The 18,071-nt window shown below is 38.7% G+C and overlaps 2 protein-coding genes across 3 annotated transcripts in view; one reads left to right on the top strand and one right to left on the bottom strand.

The window, feature by feature from the left end:
- CAD1 (cinnamyl-alcohol dehydrogenase) overlaps nucleotides 1-2,570 on the top strand; it is a 59,952-nt gene extending 57,382 nt beyond the window's left edge. The window contains exons 4-6 of the mRNA XM_090009063.1: nucleotides 1,084-1,369; nucleotides 1,855-2,005; nucleotides 2,143-2,570. Coding sequence (XP_089865189.1) covers nucleotides 1,084-1,369; nucleotides 1,855-2,005; nucleotides 2,143-2,339 — 634 coding nt within the window. The 3' untranslated portion in view covers nucleotides 2,340-2,570. The remainder of the gene's footprint in view (nucleotides 1-1,083; nucleotides 1,370-1,854; nucleotides 2,006-2,142) is intronic.
- Nucleotides 2,571-8,807: 6,237 nt separating this feature from the next.
- On the bottom strand, nucleotides 8,808-14,538 carry LOC149836207 (putative plastid-lipid-associated protein 10, chloroplastic). 2 transcript variants are annotated; one of them, XM_090009059.1, is made up of 8 exons: nucleotides 14,239-14,538; nucleotides 14,060-14,170; nucleotides 13,787-13,921; nucleotides 12,637-12,732; nucleotides 10,603-10,683; nucleotides 9,489-9,575; nucleotides 9,317-9,372; nucleotides 8,808-9,158 (listed from the first exon to the last, which is right to left on the bottom strand). In XM_090009059.1, the coding sequence occupies exons 1-8, from the start codon at nucleotides 14,392-14,394 to the stop codon at nucleotides 9,041-9,043; spliced, it is 840 nt and encodes a 279-aa protein (XP_089865185.1). In that variant the 5' UTR covers nucleotides 14,395-14,538; the 3' UTR covers nucleotides 8,808-9,040. The 2 variants fall into 2 exon arrangements, with proteins under 2 accessions (XP_089865185.1, XP_089865186.1); XM_090009060.1 differs by lacking the exon at nucleotides 12,637-12,732.
- Nucleotides 14,539-18,071: the final 3,533 nt, after the last annotated feature.

Raw genomic sequence — 18,071 nt, 5'->3', positions numbered from 1 at the left:
ACTAACAAAGCCCTATACCTTTTTTCCCTTGATATGGTTTTTCATTGTGTTAGCCCACATCAAGTAGTAGGAGATGACGGAGGCAGATTCTCTTTCACCTATGATGAAGAAGAAGGCTTGAGTTTGAAGAACAAAGCTTGAAGACCACCACCACAAAGAGAGCACGCCCAAGACAATTTTCAACACTACAAGAGAGAAATGAAACAAGATGTGCACAGTCACAATGCCAACGAAGGGCTATACAAGTGCACAAATACAATATGGTCTCTAATGGACCGATTACAATCTCATAAAAAAGACATCTAAACCTCAAACTTCAATAGAACACAATGTAAATATAATGAGCTTTATATTCCCAAAAAATATAATTAAAAAAGCATACATTACCTGAAGTGGCACATACAACATATTTATGATCGTTGGGAGCAGTCCAATGACTAGTTGTACTGCCTCCCAAGAGTCAAGTTTAACTTACATTTAAAAAACAGAAAAATAAAGTTAAATAAAAAGACACTACAGTATTTTATTACATGTCATGAAATAACCAAAATACCCCTGATATTACGTATATTGTATAAATATATGTATATCAGTTAGATACAAAATCATATGTACTATATTTTAACAATTCGTACGGTTAGATTCAAGAGAAAAGAACAAAAAATCCATGAACATCATGGTTCGCACATTAGTTCTCATATTCTAGTGATTATATATATATATATACACACACACATATATATATATATATGATCTATACAATATATGTTAACAAGCCTATCACTGGGGCACTTCCCCTACTAAAACCATGTAACTTAAGTAGTTTCATATGCAGATATGGAGAGCCTAAAGCTATTTGTTTTTTTTCTTCCTGATGCTGATTGCTTTTGTAATACGGCAGACTCATGTTTACTTTTCTGCGTACCTTTTTGTTTTGCTGCATTTAATCTGTCCCATATTGTGATAAAGCTTGCTAGCTAGTGCTAGGACTTGCACATTGTGGCACAATGATTGTTAGTTCTGTTCAACTTGCAAGGTGTGGCATCTGTGTTGATGTGGTCTTAAATTTGGTGAACTCTTCAGGTACTGTTACAGGATACCAGAGAACTATCCATTAGCTTCTGCTGCACCACTACTGTGTGCAGGTATCACGGTATATTCACCCATGGTGCGTCATAAGATGAATCAACCTGGAAAATCTCTTGGAGTGATTGGGCTTGGGGGCCTTGGTCACATGGCTGTGAAATTTGGAAAGGCTTTTGGCTTGCATGTGATAGTTTTTAGCACATCTGCATCAAAGAAAAATGAAGCTCTCACTTTACTTGGGGCTGACAAATTCGTGCTCTCTTCAGATAAGGAGCAAATGGAGGTGCACATACTAATTACTAGTTGCAAGTTTCACTTATTAAGTTATCTGGATGTAGGAATTATGAAACTATGATCTTTTGTTCCAAAGCAGTACACTTTTTGGGATAACCTGCTTCATTGGAATAAGAGTCTATAGAACCTCCTGTTTTCTTCAGAATTTCTTGGTTTCTCCTTAACCACTTTTCTTAGTTTTTTGTTTAGTGGCCACAGGTTGTCTGGACAAAGCTAGATTTTTTATTTATTTTCACCCAGAGTTTCTCAAAAGAACATGACTGCCTCACTATGAAGTTGGATTGAATGTTTCCACCTACAAACTGGCAGTTTCACTTTTTCTAAAGTTTACTTTTTTGTTGATTTCCTTGTCCCTCTGGCCATGACCTCATGGTTGAACCACAATGTTGTCTCTTGATTTTTACACATTTGATTCAGTTTATTACTGTTTTTTCTTGAGTGGTGTGTATGTTGATCCATGCACTTCTATTGTAGGCGATGAAGAAATCCCTGGACTTCATAATTGATGCTGCTTCTGGTGATCATTCCTTTGATTTGTACATGCCACTTCTGAAGACTCTTGGGGTTTTGGCATTGGTAGGCTTTCCAAGTGAAATCAAAGTCCACCCTGGTAACCTTATTTTAGGTAAATGCGGCATAAGTTATCTTGTGATACCTCTCTATTAGTGCTTAAAATCTTAAAGATGTCCTCAAGGTTTTTCCTAGAACACTTTTTTTCTTGAGCTATGTAAGTTCTCATGATTTTCTATGTAACTATGGCAGGGATGAAGACCATTTCTGGCAATGTAACGGGTGGAACAAAAGACACACAAGACATGATTGATTTCTGTGCTGCACATGAAATATATCCAAATATTGAAGTCATCCCTATTCAGTATATAAATGAAGCACTGGAAAGGATGATAAAGAGGGATATCAAGTACCGGTTTGTTATCGACATTGAGAGCTCTCTCAAGTGATGATGTTTGAAGAAGCATGAACCTGTATATACTTTTCCTAGAAAAGGATGTGATAGTTTTTCCTTTTAGAAAAGAGGATTAAATAAGATAACTTCATGCCAAATTGAAAGTGCAAGGTACCCCATTTCTTGTATTTGTTCTATGTTTCATGTCTTTATGTTGGTACTGGTATCTGTATCTGAATAAGATGTTTTTCTTTATGGTTAAAAATTGCTGGGTGCTATCGATAAATCATCAAAGGTTCTTCTTTTTTTTCAATCTGAACTTAAGTTTTCTTCCCCCTTGCATTTGTCCACGTTAAGGCAGTGTTTGATTTGCTCTGATTTTGGATCTGGATAATCAGTTTTGTAATAAGGCCCATGCTAAGACCCAAGGTAATTAAACACTGAGGCTCAGATTCCCTTCAAAAACAGGAATTTGAGGTTTATATTCAATAGAAATCCACGTGTTTTAGCTGCTAGGAACATTTCCTCCTAACGTGGAACTAGTCTTTGCTAGAAGGCTTGGTAGTTGAAGAAGATGGCTTAGCTTGGTGTTCTAGCCAACTCTTCAATCTTTGTAATTTCTCTACGAAAACAAGCTGGAACGTTTCACCTTTACGTTTATCATATCAGAAGTGCATTGTTATTCTTTCATGACTATATAGTGCTATATATCAGGGAGAATCTATTTCCAAAATTAATAGTTGTGTAGTACCAAGGTTTTGAAGCTTCCATATGTGTCAATCATAAAAGTTACGTCATATTTTGATATTGCTGATATTTGAAAATATCATCATTTTGGGTACTTTCAGTGCCAATGCAATGCTGGAAAACATGGTATTTTTTAAAACAGTGACTATTTCCAATTTTTTCATGTTTATCACGATGATAACACAATAAAACGACCATTTTGAAGGTTTTTAAAATTCTTTAAGTTAGACCTTCTATCTGTTTGGACTAATTTTTCTGTTTCTAGTACTTGTCCTTATGTTATTGGCCGATGACGTGAAAACAGCACCTGTGTTTTGGGTCCTACAGTTTTGCTTCTGCTTTGTGCTACTATTACAGTAACGGTATGGACCATGAATACCTCTTGCTTGCTCCCATTGTAAAATAGGTATGGTATCCTGCTTGGTTCTTAGGATTAGGCAACCTCTTACATGGCATCGTCTAAGAAAAAGAGATGAATGAGTCATATATCCAAACTAATAGATATTTTTGAGTTAGGTCGCTATCATGACCCACCATCCAATCATTGGAGGCCTCCAGCTTCTGTTTCCAAATCAGAGAGCTCCAAGGCTGCACTGAACACTTCTCTCTAACATCTTGCCAGAACAGCCAGCGAGAAATAGAAGCAGACCTCACTCCTTTCCAGACTTACAAATCCTGTCTATCAGAAAAAGCCAGCTTCAGTTCAATATCCTGAATAGGTAACAGAGCACAAATGAGGCATGATTTAAAACAATAGGAGCAGAATCTCTGACTGACAACCTTAGCTGATTTTCTATATCAGAATAAACTTCACCGTTAATAAACTGAATTAAAGGCGGAAGAGCCCACTGCTCAGTCTAAAAACGAACAATATTCCCGTCCCCAGTCTCCCAGGACAGACCCTGTTTAACTGCATCTCAATCCCACTTGATGCCTTTCCAGGCCCAAGAACAGTAAGAAGAATACCGACAAGTCCACAAGCTGTCTTCCAAGATATTTGTCTTTCACAAATCTTCCCCATCAAGAGTTCTTACACAACACCAAACAACCAAAAAATGCTAGATTGGCCTGATTAGCATCCTCTAATCTTCTTAACCCAATACCTCCTTCCTCAATTGGTTTACATAAGGACTTCCATTTAATCAAGTGAGGGTAGTGTCCATTCAAATTTCCCCAAAGAAATCTAGCAAAACGGCATTCCAAAGAAAGATGAAATCCGTGAACTCAACCAGAGTATGGAGAACAGGGGTAGACATAGTGATGAATTACAGCAGGTATCTGATCTGCTTGATTTTCTCAAAACCGAACTCATATGCATTCCCAAAGAAATGAACTGTATGGCACGTTCTTTAGCTATTATTGGTTCTTTGAATCAAAAACTTTTTTTTTTAAAAGGCAAGATGGGGTTAGGCTGACCCCCACCAGTTACTATTCAAAGTACCACTGGGGTTTGAACCTGTAACGTCCCACACCTCAAGGAGACGTGCACTGACAGCTCCTACCAACCATGCGGAGCCCCGTTGGTTTGAATCAAGAACTTATATGGCATGATATGAGCCCCGACTGGGCTCCCTCTTTGTAATTCTGTAATTTAGTTTTTCTTAAATGCAATAAACTGGTAGGAATCCGCCTAACCCCAGCTTTCTCTGTCAAAAAAAATGGCGCTCCAATGTAATAAGAATGGATTTAGGAATCCTAAAAGAAACCATCCAATACAAAGGAATGTTGGAGCATAAGATGTAGAGATCTCCAATTTTACAGCTTATTAGATACTCAAACCACGAAATCTTGACAATAATGCATCTTTTCCAAGTATCTCCCAAATACTCCACCTGCTGTCATCAATCCCAACCAGACTAAAAACAAATTTTTTGAGATTAACTTGCATGCCAGAATGAGGCTCAAATTGCAAAATCAACTGCACGGTTTTTTACGGATTTAGCAATAGCTATACAAATAGAAGGGCATCATCTGCAAATAAAAAAGAAACCCATAGACAGCAGTACCGAGGCTCCTTGACTGATGCCCAGGGAAATAAGAAACCCCCTCCCGGGTTAATCATTAACCAATACTGAAAAAGATGCAGTAGTCACATCCACCAAAATCGTATCTTAGGATGGAATCCAAAAATAAAATGGCATGCTTCAAAAAATCCCAGTCAAACCTGTCATAGGTCTTAGAATGATTTAACTTTAAGCAAATTGATGGTTTTTTGATATCTTAATAAGGAATCCACAACCTCATGGGCGAGCAAAATGCTATCTTGGATTGTCCGCCATTGAAGGAATGCCACTTGGTTACGAGATATCACCTTTGTAAGAATAAGCCCCATCCTATTAACCATGATTTTCAAAATGATTTTATAAACATACTATACCAAGATATCGGCCTAAAATTGGATAAACTAGAAGCACCCGCAAACTTTGGAACAAGCACAATATGGGTGTGATTTATGCTATAAACTAAGTTTCCTTTTTTAAGAAATCAATAACAAACCTCCTTTCCAATAATGTGCCAAAAGCATTGATAAAAATCATCGGGTTTGCAAAATGACATTCACGCTTTTAAATAGATTGTCATTGCATTAATAGGAGGTTCGCAACACATTTGCCAATTTTAGATACACATTTGTGGACGGACTTCAGACTTTATGCAAGTTTTTACTTAAAGGATATTTGCATGATATTTAGGTGAAGGTTGTGACGTTGCAAATATGTGACACAAACCTAGAATAAGAAAACATGTGAAGGTAAGAACATTCGCAACACATTTGAGAATGTCATACATATATTTGCGAACGTACGAGACTTTATGGGAGTTTTTAGTTAAACAAGGTTCAATGGTATCTATGTGAAGATTGTGACGTTTGCAAATTTGTGATGCAAACCTACCGAGCTCGAATCAAAAAACATGCAAAGTTAGAGACACATTTACGAATGTACGTTCTAACTTTAAGTGAGTTTTTAGTTAAAGAAGGATCGCATGACATCTGCTCGAATGTCAAGATTGTCGCCAATGTATGAAGCAAACCTATCAAGATGAAACTTTTAAACTTTAAAAGGCTCACATCGGATTTGTGAATCTCAAAAGATTTGTGCATTTAAGATATGAGTCTTCTGTATTAGAATTCAAGTTAGTCATGTTCGCAAATACTTTATGTGAATTTCATCTAGCCTACAAAATGTTCACGTGAATCTTTTTTTTATTGATATATTGCGACCTTTAGACGACGTACGTATCTATTCCTCGAACATCAGCAGGTTCACTTGCACAAAGAGTAAAAATGTCCTAAAAAAATCGAGAATCAAAATTTTGAATATGAGAAAGATTTCAGCAAATTGTAAAGCATTTTTGAAATCATGTCATTTTGCAAGATCAGCCCAATCATTTTCCATAGATATTATGGGTTTTTCACAGTTGAGAAGAAAACTCAGTTTCAACCTCTCAAACTGTCATGCTTCTGCAAATACCCATCTTATCATAACCTAAAGGAGAATATCCTTTCACCCCATTCAAATCACAAAAAATATTGGTAATAACCCCCTTTTCTACCGAATTTTGATCCTTGAGAGCAGCAACATTCTGCCCTCCATCAACTACATTTGCATCAACAGAATGACGCAAAGAATTATGATTTGCATAAATAGTTGTAGTTTACTCATATGCACAGGAGTGCATACTTCCATAGAAGCCACTCGTTTAAACCCCCCAATGGAACATCAATTTTGATTCGAGCAAACGATAACCTACCGAGCCCATTAGTAGCAGCATCAGCCCCCACCCAAGAACCTCCCAAACAACGAGCAATCCAAGAAAAAACCGCCAGATTTCAAAGCTCCGACAAATAAATCCAAAGAAGAATCCAACTTAAATTTCATTCTTGGTTTCCATATTCTAGTAACAAGAGTCCTCCCTCCTAATTTCCATAATCACCTGCAATTCCTCTTTTGAAGAAACCCTAATTAAGAACAAACCCTTAGAAATTACCAAAACATGGGGGAGGGAGGGGAAGAGGGTCACGTCTCGAAGAGATTATCAAATATGAAGGTATACTCCATAATCTTGTTACTATCCCCACCAAGAAAAGCCAACCACCAACGCCAAAAGGAAGGGGGAGAGCATACTCCCATAGTGAACCCCAGGGATATTCAATCTGATCTTCTCACCCAGAAAAGAGATGCTGCAATCAGGAAGGGACTCCATAGAAGGCTGGGGGTTACCTTCAACCACGCTCGCCCGAGAATTCCTCCCAGCATCCTCACTGATCGGCAGACCAGTATGAAACGCAAGAAGGGAATAGGGAACTTCCACCGCACACAGAGGATCCAACTCAGAACTCATTGCCACTTCTCCACTGCCTGCCTCCAGCTTCACCTTATTATCTCTGGAATGTATGAATCATTAAGCAAGCCCACAACAGCTCCGGACAACCAGCTAGGCGGGTCAGTTTGAGGTGTTGAAGCTGATGGATAACGAGAGTTTGATAATTGGGGTGCACCTCTGTTGCTGCAAGGCTGAAACAGTAGGCTCCCTAGTGGGCTAGGGAGGCAGCCAAGGCGTTTTAATTGCATGGGTCTCTCTCTCTCTCTCTCTCTCTCTCTCTCTCTCTCTCTCTCTCTCTCTCTCTCTCTCTCTCAGGCCTCACCAACAGGACTGGAGCTTCCCTTGATTAAATATCAAAAAAAAAAACTGCGAATCATTAAAAAAATGCAGATGCAAATACAACAAGATTGAGCGAAGATACGGAAGTTGCCTTCTGAAATATATCACACAATCACCTATGAATTCATGACTGGGCTCTTGACTTGTAGCCTAGAATTCGTCTCTGTCAGCAAAATACATTCTGATTTCTGATGTCATTTCTGATCGACTGCTAGCTTTAGGATCATGAAAACAGGGGGAACCATAGCACCCCTTTTTCTTATTGTAGGAATTATACCTGATGGGCAACCTTTGTTTCTTGATACTCTCGAACCAAATGAAAAGGAGGATGAATTTTCTTGACATGGATTTGTAGTTAGTGTAAACCTTTGTAGCTCAAAAAACTTATCCTTTTCTTCTTGTTTAGGAGACAGTTTGAAGAATGCACCATGTGCATTGTCTAGGTGGGCAGCAAGAGACTGAAACAGGATTTTCTTTTCACCATACTGTTTCAACAATCATATGATCTAATTTTGAAAGAAAAAAACTGATACTCTTAATTGAACAACTTTCGTAGAGTGGTCCACAGCAAAGACGTGAATGAGCATGGATTTTAAGTTTACTGAACTTGAATTATGTACCATTCAAATATTAGAGTATTTTGCAACCATCTCTATGTCCTTGCTATAGAGTTTATTGGTGAGAACAAAACATAATTCAATTGTTTATATTCAAGTGGTTGTAACATGGTTTGCAGGTTTAAGGGCAGAAGGATTTAAACAATGTTAACCACATACATAACCTTTTAAACTTGTAGCTCGGAAACTTAGGCTCTTGTCCTAGACTTGTCAGTTGCATGAATGAATTAATAGTTGCCAAAAACTTTCAAAAGCCTTGAACATAAGAGACTGGAGGAGTTGTAAATCTCTGAATCAACTAGCTAGCTTTTCACACAGCGAATGAACTAATAAGCTTGCAAAATAAAAGAGTTCCCAAGAACACCAACACTAGCATTACTCTTGCCAGCACATAGGTACAGACTCGCCAGGCCTGACTAAATCGATCCTTATCTTTCTATTAATCCAATTGTTTTTTATAAAAAATTAAAAAGAGAAAATACTATTCAGGGAAGAAGTTAAACATGAATCTCTTCATATGGTGTATTTTCTTTTGAAGACTCCAGTTTATTACAGGGCAGATATAGTGACATCTAATCTCAAGAAGTTGAATATATGCACACAGTTTCCAATGTATCCTTGAAGGAACCCACTGCTTGGCCGTGTGATTCTTGCTGATTCAGTTTCATACATGAGCATGCAAGTATACTGAACCAAGAAATGCAGCAGACACATGATCGAACCATTCACTTCATAAAACTAGAGGTTGGGCTCTTCTGAAAACAAATACACCTCCACCTCCAAGTGCACGACCCAACAGCATATCACGGTCCAAATATGACAGATAGTATAAACCACCAACCGACCGCCTACAACATTTTAATGAATATTTTGTGAAGGTTTCAAAAATATCTGACAGCAAAAAAAAGTAAAAATAAACAAATAAAGCCTCACTAACATGCTGCTAACATAAAAGCCATCCATATTAGCAGGAAGCAAAATTTAATATTCCAATAATAATGATCACCTTACTGGACTTCTCAAAGGAACTTGTGCTTTGAAAGTACGAATGAATTGCAAGATCTACAATATACAAAAACAATCAGTGCAATAGTGGAAGAAAGAAAATGCACCCACAACACAACTGGTTGCACAGTAGGAATAGGTAGCAAAATAGGATATCAGCTCAATTTCCATACCTGTAAGCTCGAAAATGTTCGAGGAAGTATTGCTGGAGCTATCAAGGCCTGAAGTTCTTCACTGATCTTCAGATTCCCAACACCAACCTGTCAAACCATCATCTTTGAGAAGATAGCCAACAGAGCACAACCATACTCGCACGCACACGTGTTTATTGTTCCCTATTTTGAAGAGTTTCTCTTTCCAAATATTGTATATTTTGGCCATTGAAATTGTGCTTTGATTTTATTATAATGAGCCTTAAGTACCCTTGCAACATAAAAAATTAAAAAGCAAAAAAAAAATCTGGTCATTATCTATAACTCTGAATACAATCCACATGTTTATACAGAGTAACACCTAAATGATGAAAATTACATTTCAGAAAAAGAACAGAAAGCCAGTAGCTGTCCAGGGACTTGAGGCTGCCTGAATCAACGTAAAAACAAAGCACATGGCAGAAAACAAAAACCAAAACCTTGTCCTTGCTGGCCAAGATAAAAAAAAAATCCGGACTAACTTACAGGTTACGCAGGTTTGCCGGATCCTATTCCCATCCAGCCTTTATATCCACCAACCGAAGAATAAAGATGCCTCACTGATCAGTGATTCTTAAATGAAGGTGTGTTTTCTTTAGATTTTTGTGATGATCTTTGTATCAGATTCTACAGATACTCATATCAACTCCATTGCTAATCAAGGCAACAATGGCCCTGAACAACATCTGCTCGGTTTTCTAAGATGCTTTTGCCACTACTAGAAGTACACAATTTAAGCAACAAAATAGGGCACATTAATCTAGTCTCTGTGCATAACAACACAATCTGTTCATGACTTGGTAGTTGGTATATATTTTGTGCAATGACTATAATAACATATAAATCCCATTAGTTTAAATAATTAGACTGCCAAAGTTGCACATATTTTTGCAAGATGCACCTTGAGAAAGGTAAGAACCCTTTGTTCACAGGTATGTGTATATGAATCAAAGGAAAAGACCTCTAAGGAAAAAGCCATACAAATGTATCCCATTTTTTCTCACTGCTGCATCACATCCAAACCCATAAATGCCCATGATGAAACTATCATGCATAATCATGAATAGGAAGGTCATTATGGTTTTAGAAGACGAACCTCTTCAAATTGCAAGTATATATTACGCTTAGAAACAACACTGAACTTAGCAGAAACTAGTAAAGTTGCTCCTTCATTTTCCTGCAGTATAAAATGAATCAAATGTTAATAAAGGGAAAACTAAAATCTTGGCTCTGTCTAATATTTTACGTGTGTGTGTGTGTGTGTGTGTGAGAGAGAGAGAGAGAGTGTGTGTGTATGTTAGAAGAGTTGGTGTTCTAGATACCGAAGGATCATTTACAGATCAACCTAACAAACATCAGGTTTATAAAGCATTGAGAAAGCCTCCTTTGTGTCATGATTAAGTAATTAAAAGTCAAAATAGAAAAACATCCACAAAAAAGTTCACTTGTTCAAAGAGAAATGTGGGCGTATATTTGAAGACTGTGGTCCCTGGCTTTCTTTTTTTTTATTTTTGTTTTCTTGGGAAAACTGAACCCTACAGATGTGATCTGTATGGTCCTCTTAGCGGATATCAGCTTTTACATCATCTGATTCTGATGCATAAGCACGGTTTTTTGGGGTTTCATAAATCAACGGTCAACAACACACCATGATTTCACAGATCCAAGGTTTGATCCTTAGCCAATTGACCATGCTGAACACATATTATACAGTGTCATATTGAGTCAAAAGAACATGCACATGAGTTTCCAGGTTGTCCGCACATGCAGTTGACTGTAGCAAATATAAACGACAAGAATGCCATTTTAAAAAATGTAATGAAGCATCTAATTTTTTGCACCTACTACCCCTGCTTCTGCTTTTATAATATTTAGGGTATACCCGATATATTTACCTCAGTATTATCATTTCTTTTTGCCATTGATCACCACTAGCTACAAAAGTATAGAACAGAAATCACGTCCACTTGGGATTGATGTCACCATAAAAAGCATACTGAACCCAATATGTGCACCTTCAATCCATAAAATCAAAACTGTGATCCACGCAACTTTCAATCTTGTGCTGCAGTAGGATGAGAATGGAAAACCTTTTAAGTCCTCCCACCCAAAGAACATATCTGAGTATCTTGTTTACTTAATCTGATGAACTAAGCAGTCCATTCATTTGAATTGTGAACCAAACAATAGGCAACTTTTGATGTATACTGACAAGGTTAAGTTACTAGGCCACAGAAGAATGCTACATGCATGAAATCATAGTAAACCTTTGCAACCAAGCCACGACAATAGAAGTGGATAGGATTTTACAATAGGCCAATTTTGATCCCCCTTTTCCTTCAACAAAAATTTCCAACATCAGAGCATGATAATCCACCACTATTCAAAATAAGCTTATGAATATATGCAACAAAAATGGAGAAAATGAAATAACCATCTAATTGAAAGACTTATGACATCAAATGATTTCCCATCATGACAATCTCTCCTTTACAAAACCACCAACAATTGCCAGTCTAGACTTTAATATTTTACTCAAGTGGAATTGCATTGGACGGGCATTACAATAGGGAAATGAACAGCATGATAAAGGAGTCTCCCTACATGAATGACTCAAGAGGTTCTTAAGGATTTAATAGAACCTATAGCATCTTGCTTCACTATCCATCCCAATTCCTCCCATTCTATGTGTAAATGATTCAATGGATTCTGAGGATTTCAGGTAACCACAGTATCTTGCTTCACCAACCCTCCCTCTTCCTCTTCCCCAAACAAACCACTGACAGAAAAGAAAGGAGAAAGTTATCATGATTTTATTTTACCAAATAAATTCACTTAGGGGGTGGGGAGTTTGTTTCATGCCTTTTCCTATGAAAGAAACTCTCTCTCATAGGAAGTAGGGCTTCTTTCCTACAAAGAAGTAAACAAACATGTCTATGAGAAATATATGGTGGGACCCACATAATAAATGCTAAAAAGCATCTTTCCTGTCAAAATGGTTTCATACCTCCCCTCTTGGGGATGCACTTTCCTTCCAAAATGGCTCTTTCAAAGGAAAGAGGCTTCCCTTGAGTGAGAGTGTAACAAATGCCCCCTTAGTGGAATACAAGAAGGAAGAACATGCTATTACCTCCAGTATAGATGGAATACTCCAACGAACAACATTTTGAACAATGCCTCCATCAACCTGATCCCGGCATTCAAATTTCTGAAAAATTTGTCCCACCTGGCAATACCCATGCAGTGCAACAAGTTGGACAGTGGCAGTAATACTGAAGATTTCACTTCTAGTAAATTGCTAACTTAATAACTAATGGGTTGCATTCAGATAATAATACCATGAGAAATCATGTCTGCCTCAACTGTAAACGAAGATTTCCAGGATCACCATACACTGAATTGAACTAAATTTTTTTGTAAATAAGCAGTATAATCCTTTTATATGCAACAATGACATATAACCGTTGCTAGGTATTAACTTAGATGAAGGGAAAGAAAGGAAGAATACTAACGTATCAAGAATAGTTTATCACGATAGGTATCCATTTAAAAAGTTTGAACTAATTTTGTGAATGCACACCAAGAGTTTGTGCTCACGAATTATAAAATTTTGTAGGTCCATGGAAAGGAGGGTGAAACTTGACAAACCAACAAAGGGCCATTTCATGAACAGCCATCAGTAGTGGTAATCCATATACAATATATGCAAAGAATAGCTTCAAACAGCAAATTAAGAAGAGCATGAAAAGCCAATGCAAGGGTTTTTACCAACCAGAAAACTGATCATCTGCCTACTAAAATGTTTTTGGAAAAACATCCCCAACAATAGATATGAGACGGCAGTGTCTTTTGTTAATTCCCGCATCTTTGTCCATTCAGCAGCAAAACAATGTCGTCTTGATTTTCATATTGTATATGCATTCAAGATTGCACTATTCTTTTCACAATGTAGGGAGGAAGATACAGTCATAACTTCAACCAAAGAATTTCCTGAACCACATAATTCTTAACCCCTATATTAGTCTAAAGTACAACCGGTTGCAACAATGAAAGATTTTAGACTGCAACTGAGGTCTAACAGCTGGCTAAACCGATAGCAAGACTCAGTGCACAAAACCATGCACCATAATCCAAACAGAATTCTTGTTAGGGAGATTATTTTTTATTTTCCTTTTTTGTCTTTGCTTTTCTTTTCTGTTGACATAAAAAAATCACAAGCTTTGATAGTAACAGAGTTACTGTACAAAAAACAGACGGGAAAGGAAGGTGGTATTGGAGACCTGAAAGAATGAAAACCTGTTCGAAGAGTCAAGAAGAACAAGGACATCAGAGGCCGAGGTGTATTGCAAACGCCACGTTCCGTCCAGCTTCTGCAGATCAATGGAGGAGCCACCATCACAGCACTCCAACTTCACCTGCCATTTTTGTCTTATTCCATGAATTCATCAGATCTAATAACTCCAGTGTGGCTTGTCTCCAAACTATTATTAGAGCAATAAAGAGAAAAATTAAATAAAAACCAATCATTCGGAACAAGAAGCAACCACACGAACCAGAATCTCTTCAATGGAGGCACGTTGATCAGCAGTAGCTACAAATCCTCGTTGGGTGTCTTGTACAGCTCTCAACAAGTCTATTTTGGTCCTCTCCAAATCTTGATTCAACTTAAAAGCAAATGAAACATACGCATCATAAGAGAGAGAGAGAGAGAGAAGGGGGCGGGGGGAATTACCTCCAATTTGATATTGGTACCAACAGAGGCGAGGCATTGAAAGCGTTTACTGCTTGGTACTTGGATTTTGGTGTTCTTCCTTGGTGCAACCGAGATTGCACCACCCTTGTGGGAATCAAAGAGACGACACAAGCACTTACCAAACGCCAACTCCATGCCTCTCACTCTCCAAAGCTAGGCTGCAGAACGGAGCAGCTGGGGCTTTTGCAATGAGATCAAACATTAGTGGGTACTGGGTATTCTCGTCATTTCACGGCTAATAGATAGGGATGGGTCTTCTCTTCTCGGTCTCTCCTTTTCAAGGAGGACAAAAACGCCACCCTTGGCTCATCGAAGTAGTTTCCAGATGGACAGTGGTTCTCCCTCACAACTACGACAGACAGCCATACAAAGTACACAACCATACCCACATTGAGAACCATCCATCTTTTAGATGGGCAGCATATGCCTCTTTTTTTTTTTTTTTTTTTTTTTGGGGGGGGGGGGGGGGGGGGGGCGAATAAGCCGCAGCAGTTCACTATAAGATAAGCCGCGGCAGTTAAACATACTATGGAAGGAAACGGTTATGCTAATTGATTCTCCTGCTAAAGGCTATATAAACGGGTGTCAATAAGAAACCTGAAAAGAGTTAAAAAAAGAATCTACATCTTTTGAGTTTTTCGACTAAAGAGGGAAGAGAGATCCTGCTCACCGATTGTTGAAAGCGCCTATGCTCATTGGAGAGCTATAATCCGACTGAAGAGTGAAGCTCACCCTGTTTCAGCCACCAGCACCAACCATCAACCATTGCCGGTTTCCAATGGCTTCTTCAGGTACACCGCCTTCTGTGTTTTTGTTGTGTGCAGGTCTCATGATCCCAACAATGGGTTATGGGCCCACTCCACACTTCTGTTGTGAGGGTTCGTTGGTGTTTTTCTGGCGACTATCGCCATAGGAAAATGACAAAGTGGAGTCATCATGGGGTGACGTTAGTTGTAGGCGGTGACAGTCGAACACATAAATGCAGGGTAAAGGTTTTTACCTACACAAGGTGCTGGCAGTCGACAGCAGGTCACTGTGGGGCGACATGGCATCACCAATAGACGACGACTGTTGCTGTGGGGGCGACAGAGTAAAAAAAAAAGATCAGGATTTTACCTGTGGCCGTCGGGTTGCAGGAGCTTCAGTCGTCGCTGGGGGCAGCGGCGGACTGTCGCCGAAAGGGAAGGTTGCTTTTCGTCGAATCGCCGGCATCCATCCAGTGACGTGCAGCATAAGGGTTTTTAAACCCCTTCTCCCTGTTTCATCTGCCGTCGAGCAGCGGGGTTTTCTCGCCGTTATCTGCAAGACATCGTGGATGCATCATCGGAAAGAGGCGGCCTTCGTCAGCTGCTTCACTGCCACAGTGGTCCGTTCGGCATCACGCGGCATTCAAGGCGGCAAAACCTCTTTTTTCGGCTTCCGCTCTTCCATCGGGCGAGGTGGGTGAATACGTCACCAGAGGTCGTCGGGGCCGATGCCTTTTCTCCACTGTGAGCAGATCAACGACGTGGGTCGCCCGACAAGCAATGTGAGTCACCGGCAGGCGACATCGATCGCCGGCAAGCTGAAAAGGTGAAACCCCCTTTTAAGTTTCAACATTTTTTGTAAATAGAAACCCTCGGGTTTCTTTTTTTTATCGGTGGAATCGGATCGGGTCCGGGTACGAGTCTGTTCTGGTTAAAATTGGGTCAGACTCAAATCTGGTTAATATCGGGTCTGACCCGGATCCAATTATTATCGGGTCAGACTCGGATCTGGTTAGTACCAGGTCAGACCTGAATCTGGTTCATGCTGGGTCAAACCCGGATCCAGTAATTATCGAGTCAGACCTGGACCCGGTTAATACCGGTCCTAACTAGGATCTTATTAGTACTGGATCAGACCCGAATCTGATTCATGACGGGTCAGACCCGGATCCAGTAATTACTGGGTCGGACCCGAATCTGGTTAATATCGGGTATGGCCCAGATCCGGTTAGTACCAAGTTAAACCCAGATCCAATTGGTAACTAGGTCAGACCCGGATCAAGTTATAACTAGATCAGACCCTGATCGAGTAAGGGTCCAGGCACTATTTGACCTGAACTGGATCAGGGACTGATTCGGCCCTTTTCGGGACCAGTTTGGAGTCATTTTTTACTGGTTCCTTTCAGTTTATCATTGGTTCCGAGATGCTAAAACCCGCTTTTCATAAATATTAGAAGATACAAGGATTTTGGCATAGTTGTAGGGTTTTTATGAACTTTTATTAATACTTGACACTGGTTCATAAGGTTCAGAATCGGTTCGGACCCTTTGATGACCGGTTCGAGGTTGTTTCAGACCGATTTAGAGTGTTTTCAGAATAGTTTCTGCTTATGGACCAAGGGTTTTACCCATTTAAACTTAAATTTTATTATTTTTCATGCATTTTGTCTGTAATTATGCATGCATAAATGAATGTATAATATTGGCATCAAGGATAGTTAGATGACTTAGTGAATTCATGTCACCAAAGTGACTAAATACATGTATGTTGTCAAATTTTTGTACTATCATATAGATTTAGCCAATATTACTGTTGTACTTAGATTCATGAAACGATAAACAACCCAAAGGCAGTTTTATCATGTTTGAAATTTAAGTAGGGTAAAATGAGGCAAGTTTGTTGAGATACATCGCACATGTGTATCCAAAGGTGTCATGTGTTGATGGTCTAGCTTCACATGAACCTCAGTTTTATCAGCTATGGTCGATAGGCATAGTGATTATGCATGTCGGAACTCTTACCAAAGTAGGACTCCGATGACCCCCTGCACTCACCCAGAAATAAGCATATTTAGGATATTTTATTTATTGCTTTTTCCATCTGGTTTTGTCTCGTATATGCTTTATTTTATACATGTCTTTTGTCATGCAGTTTCTAGTCTTGTGATTTTAGATGTCTCAAGTTATATACATTTTCTTGATGGATCTAACTTTAGTGATTGGAAAGAAATTATTCTATTTATATTAGAGTATATGGATTTAGATCTGGCCATAAGGATAGATGAACTTGTTGCCCTGATTGATCAAAGTACTGTTGATCAAAAGAATGCTCTTAAGAAGTGGGAGCGCTCGAATAGGCTTAGCATGTTGCTTTTACAATTTAAGGTGGCTAAGAATATTCGCAGTACTATCACACAATGCAGGACAATGAGAGAATTCTTGAGTGTCATTGAGGCACAGTTTGTGAGTTCAAATAAGGCCAGAGTGAGTACCTTAATGTCAAAGTTTATAACTATGAACTATTTTGTAGGGGGTAATATTCGCCAACACATTTTAGAAATGAGGAACATAGCGTCTCAGTTGAATGACATGAAGTTGACCATTTCTGACTCATTCCTAGTGCATTTGATTCTGGCATCCTTACCATTGGAGTATGGACCTTTCAAAATCCCGTACAACATGCATAATGATGAATGGACATTCAATGAACTTATGTCCAAGTGTGTTGAAGAAGAAGAGAGATTGAAATGAGAGAATGTGCAAAGTGCACATATGACTTCTCATATAGCTCCAAGATAAGACCAAAGAAGAATGCATTCAAGAAAAATGCTAGGAAGAATTCAGTAGAGGATAAGACATCCCAAGGCAAGCAATCTGACTCTGCTCCCATAAAGTGCTTCTTTTGCAAGAAGAAGTGACACAGGAAGACAGATTGTATAAAGTACAAGAAGTGGTTGAAAAAGAAAGATAATTTATCATTTGTTTCTTATTAATGTAGTTTATTACAAATTCTTGAAAATAGCTGGTGAATTCACTCTGGTGCTATTGTTCATATTTCCAATTGTC

The sequence above is a fragment of the Nuphar pumila genome, chromosome 6 (assembly GCF_984573655.1).
Source record: "Nuphar pumila chromosome 6, dmNupPumi1.hap1.1, whole genome shotgun sequence".
Classification (NCBI taxonomy): domain Eukaryota; kingdom Viridiplantae; phylum Streptophyta; class Magnoliopsida; order Nymphaeales; family Nymphaeaceae; genus Nuphar; species Nuphar pumila.
The sequence above is the reverse complement of the archived record's forward strand: the minus strand, read 5'-3'. Positions and strand labels throughout refer to the sequence as shown.

Coding starts and splice junctions, on each gene's coding strand:
- LOC149836207 (XM_090009059.1), bottom strand. CDS start 14,394: ATGGAGTTGGCGTTTGGTAAGTGCTTGTGTCGTCTCTTTGATTCCCAC. Junction 12,733..13,786: donor ACAGGTTTTCATTCTTTCAG/GTCTCCAATACC, acceptor GGGTATTGCCAG/GTGGGACAAATTTTTCAGAA. Junction 9,373..9,488: donor GAACATTTTCGAGCTTACAG/GTATGGAAATTG, acceptor TGTATATTGTAG/ATCTTGCAATTCATTCGTAC.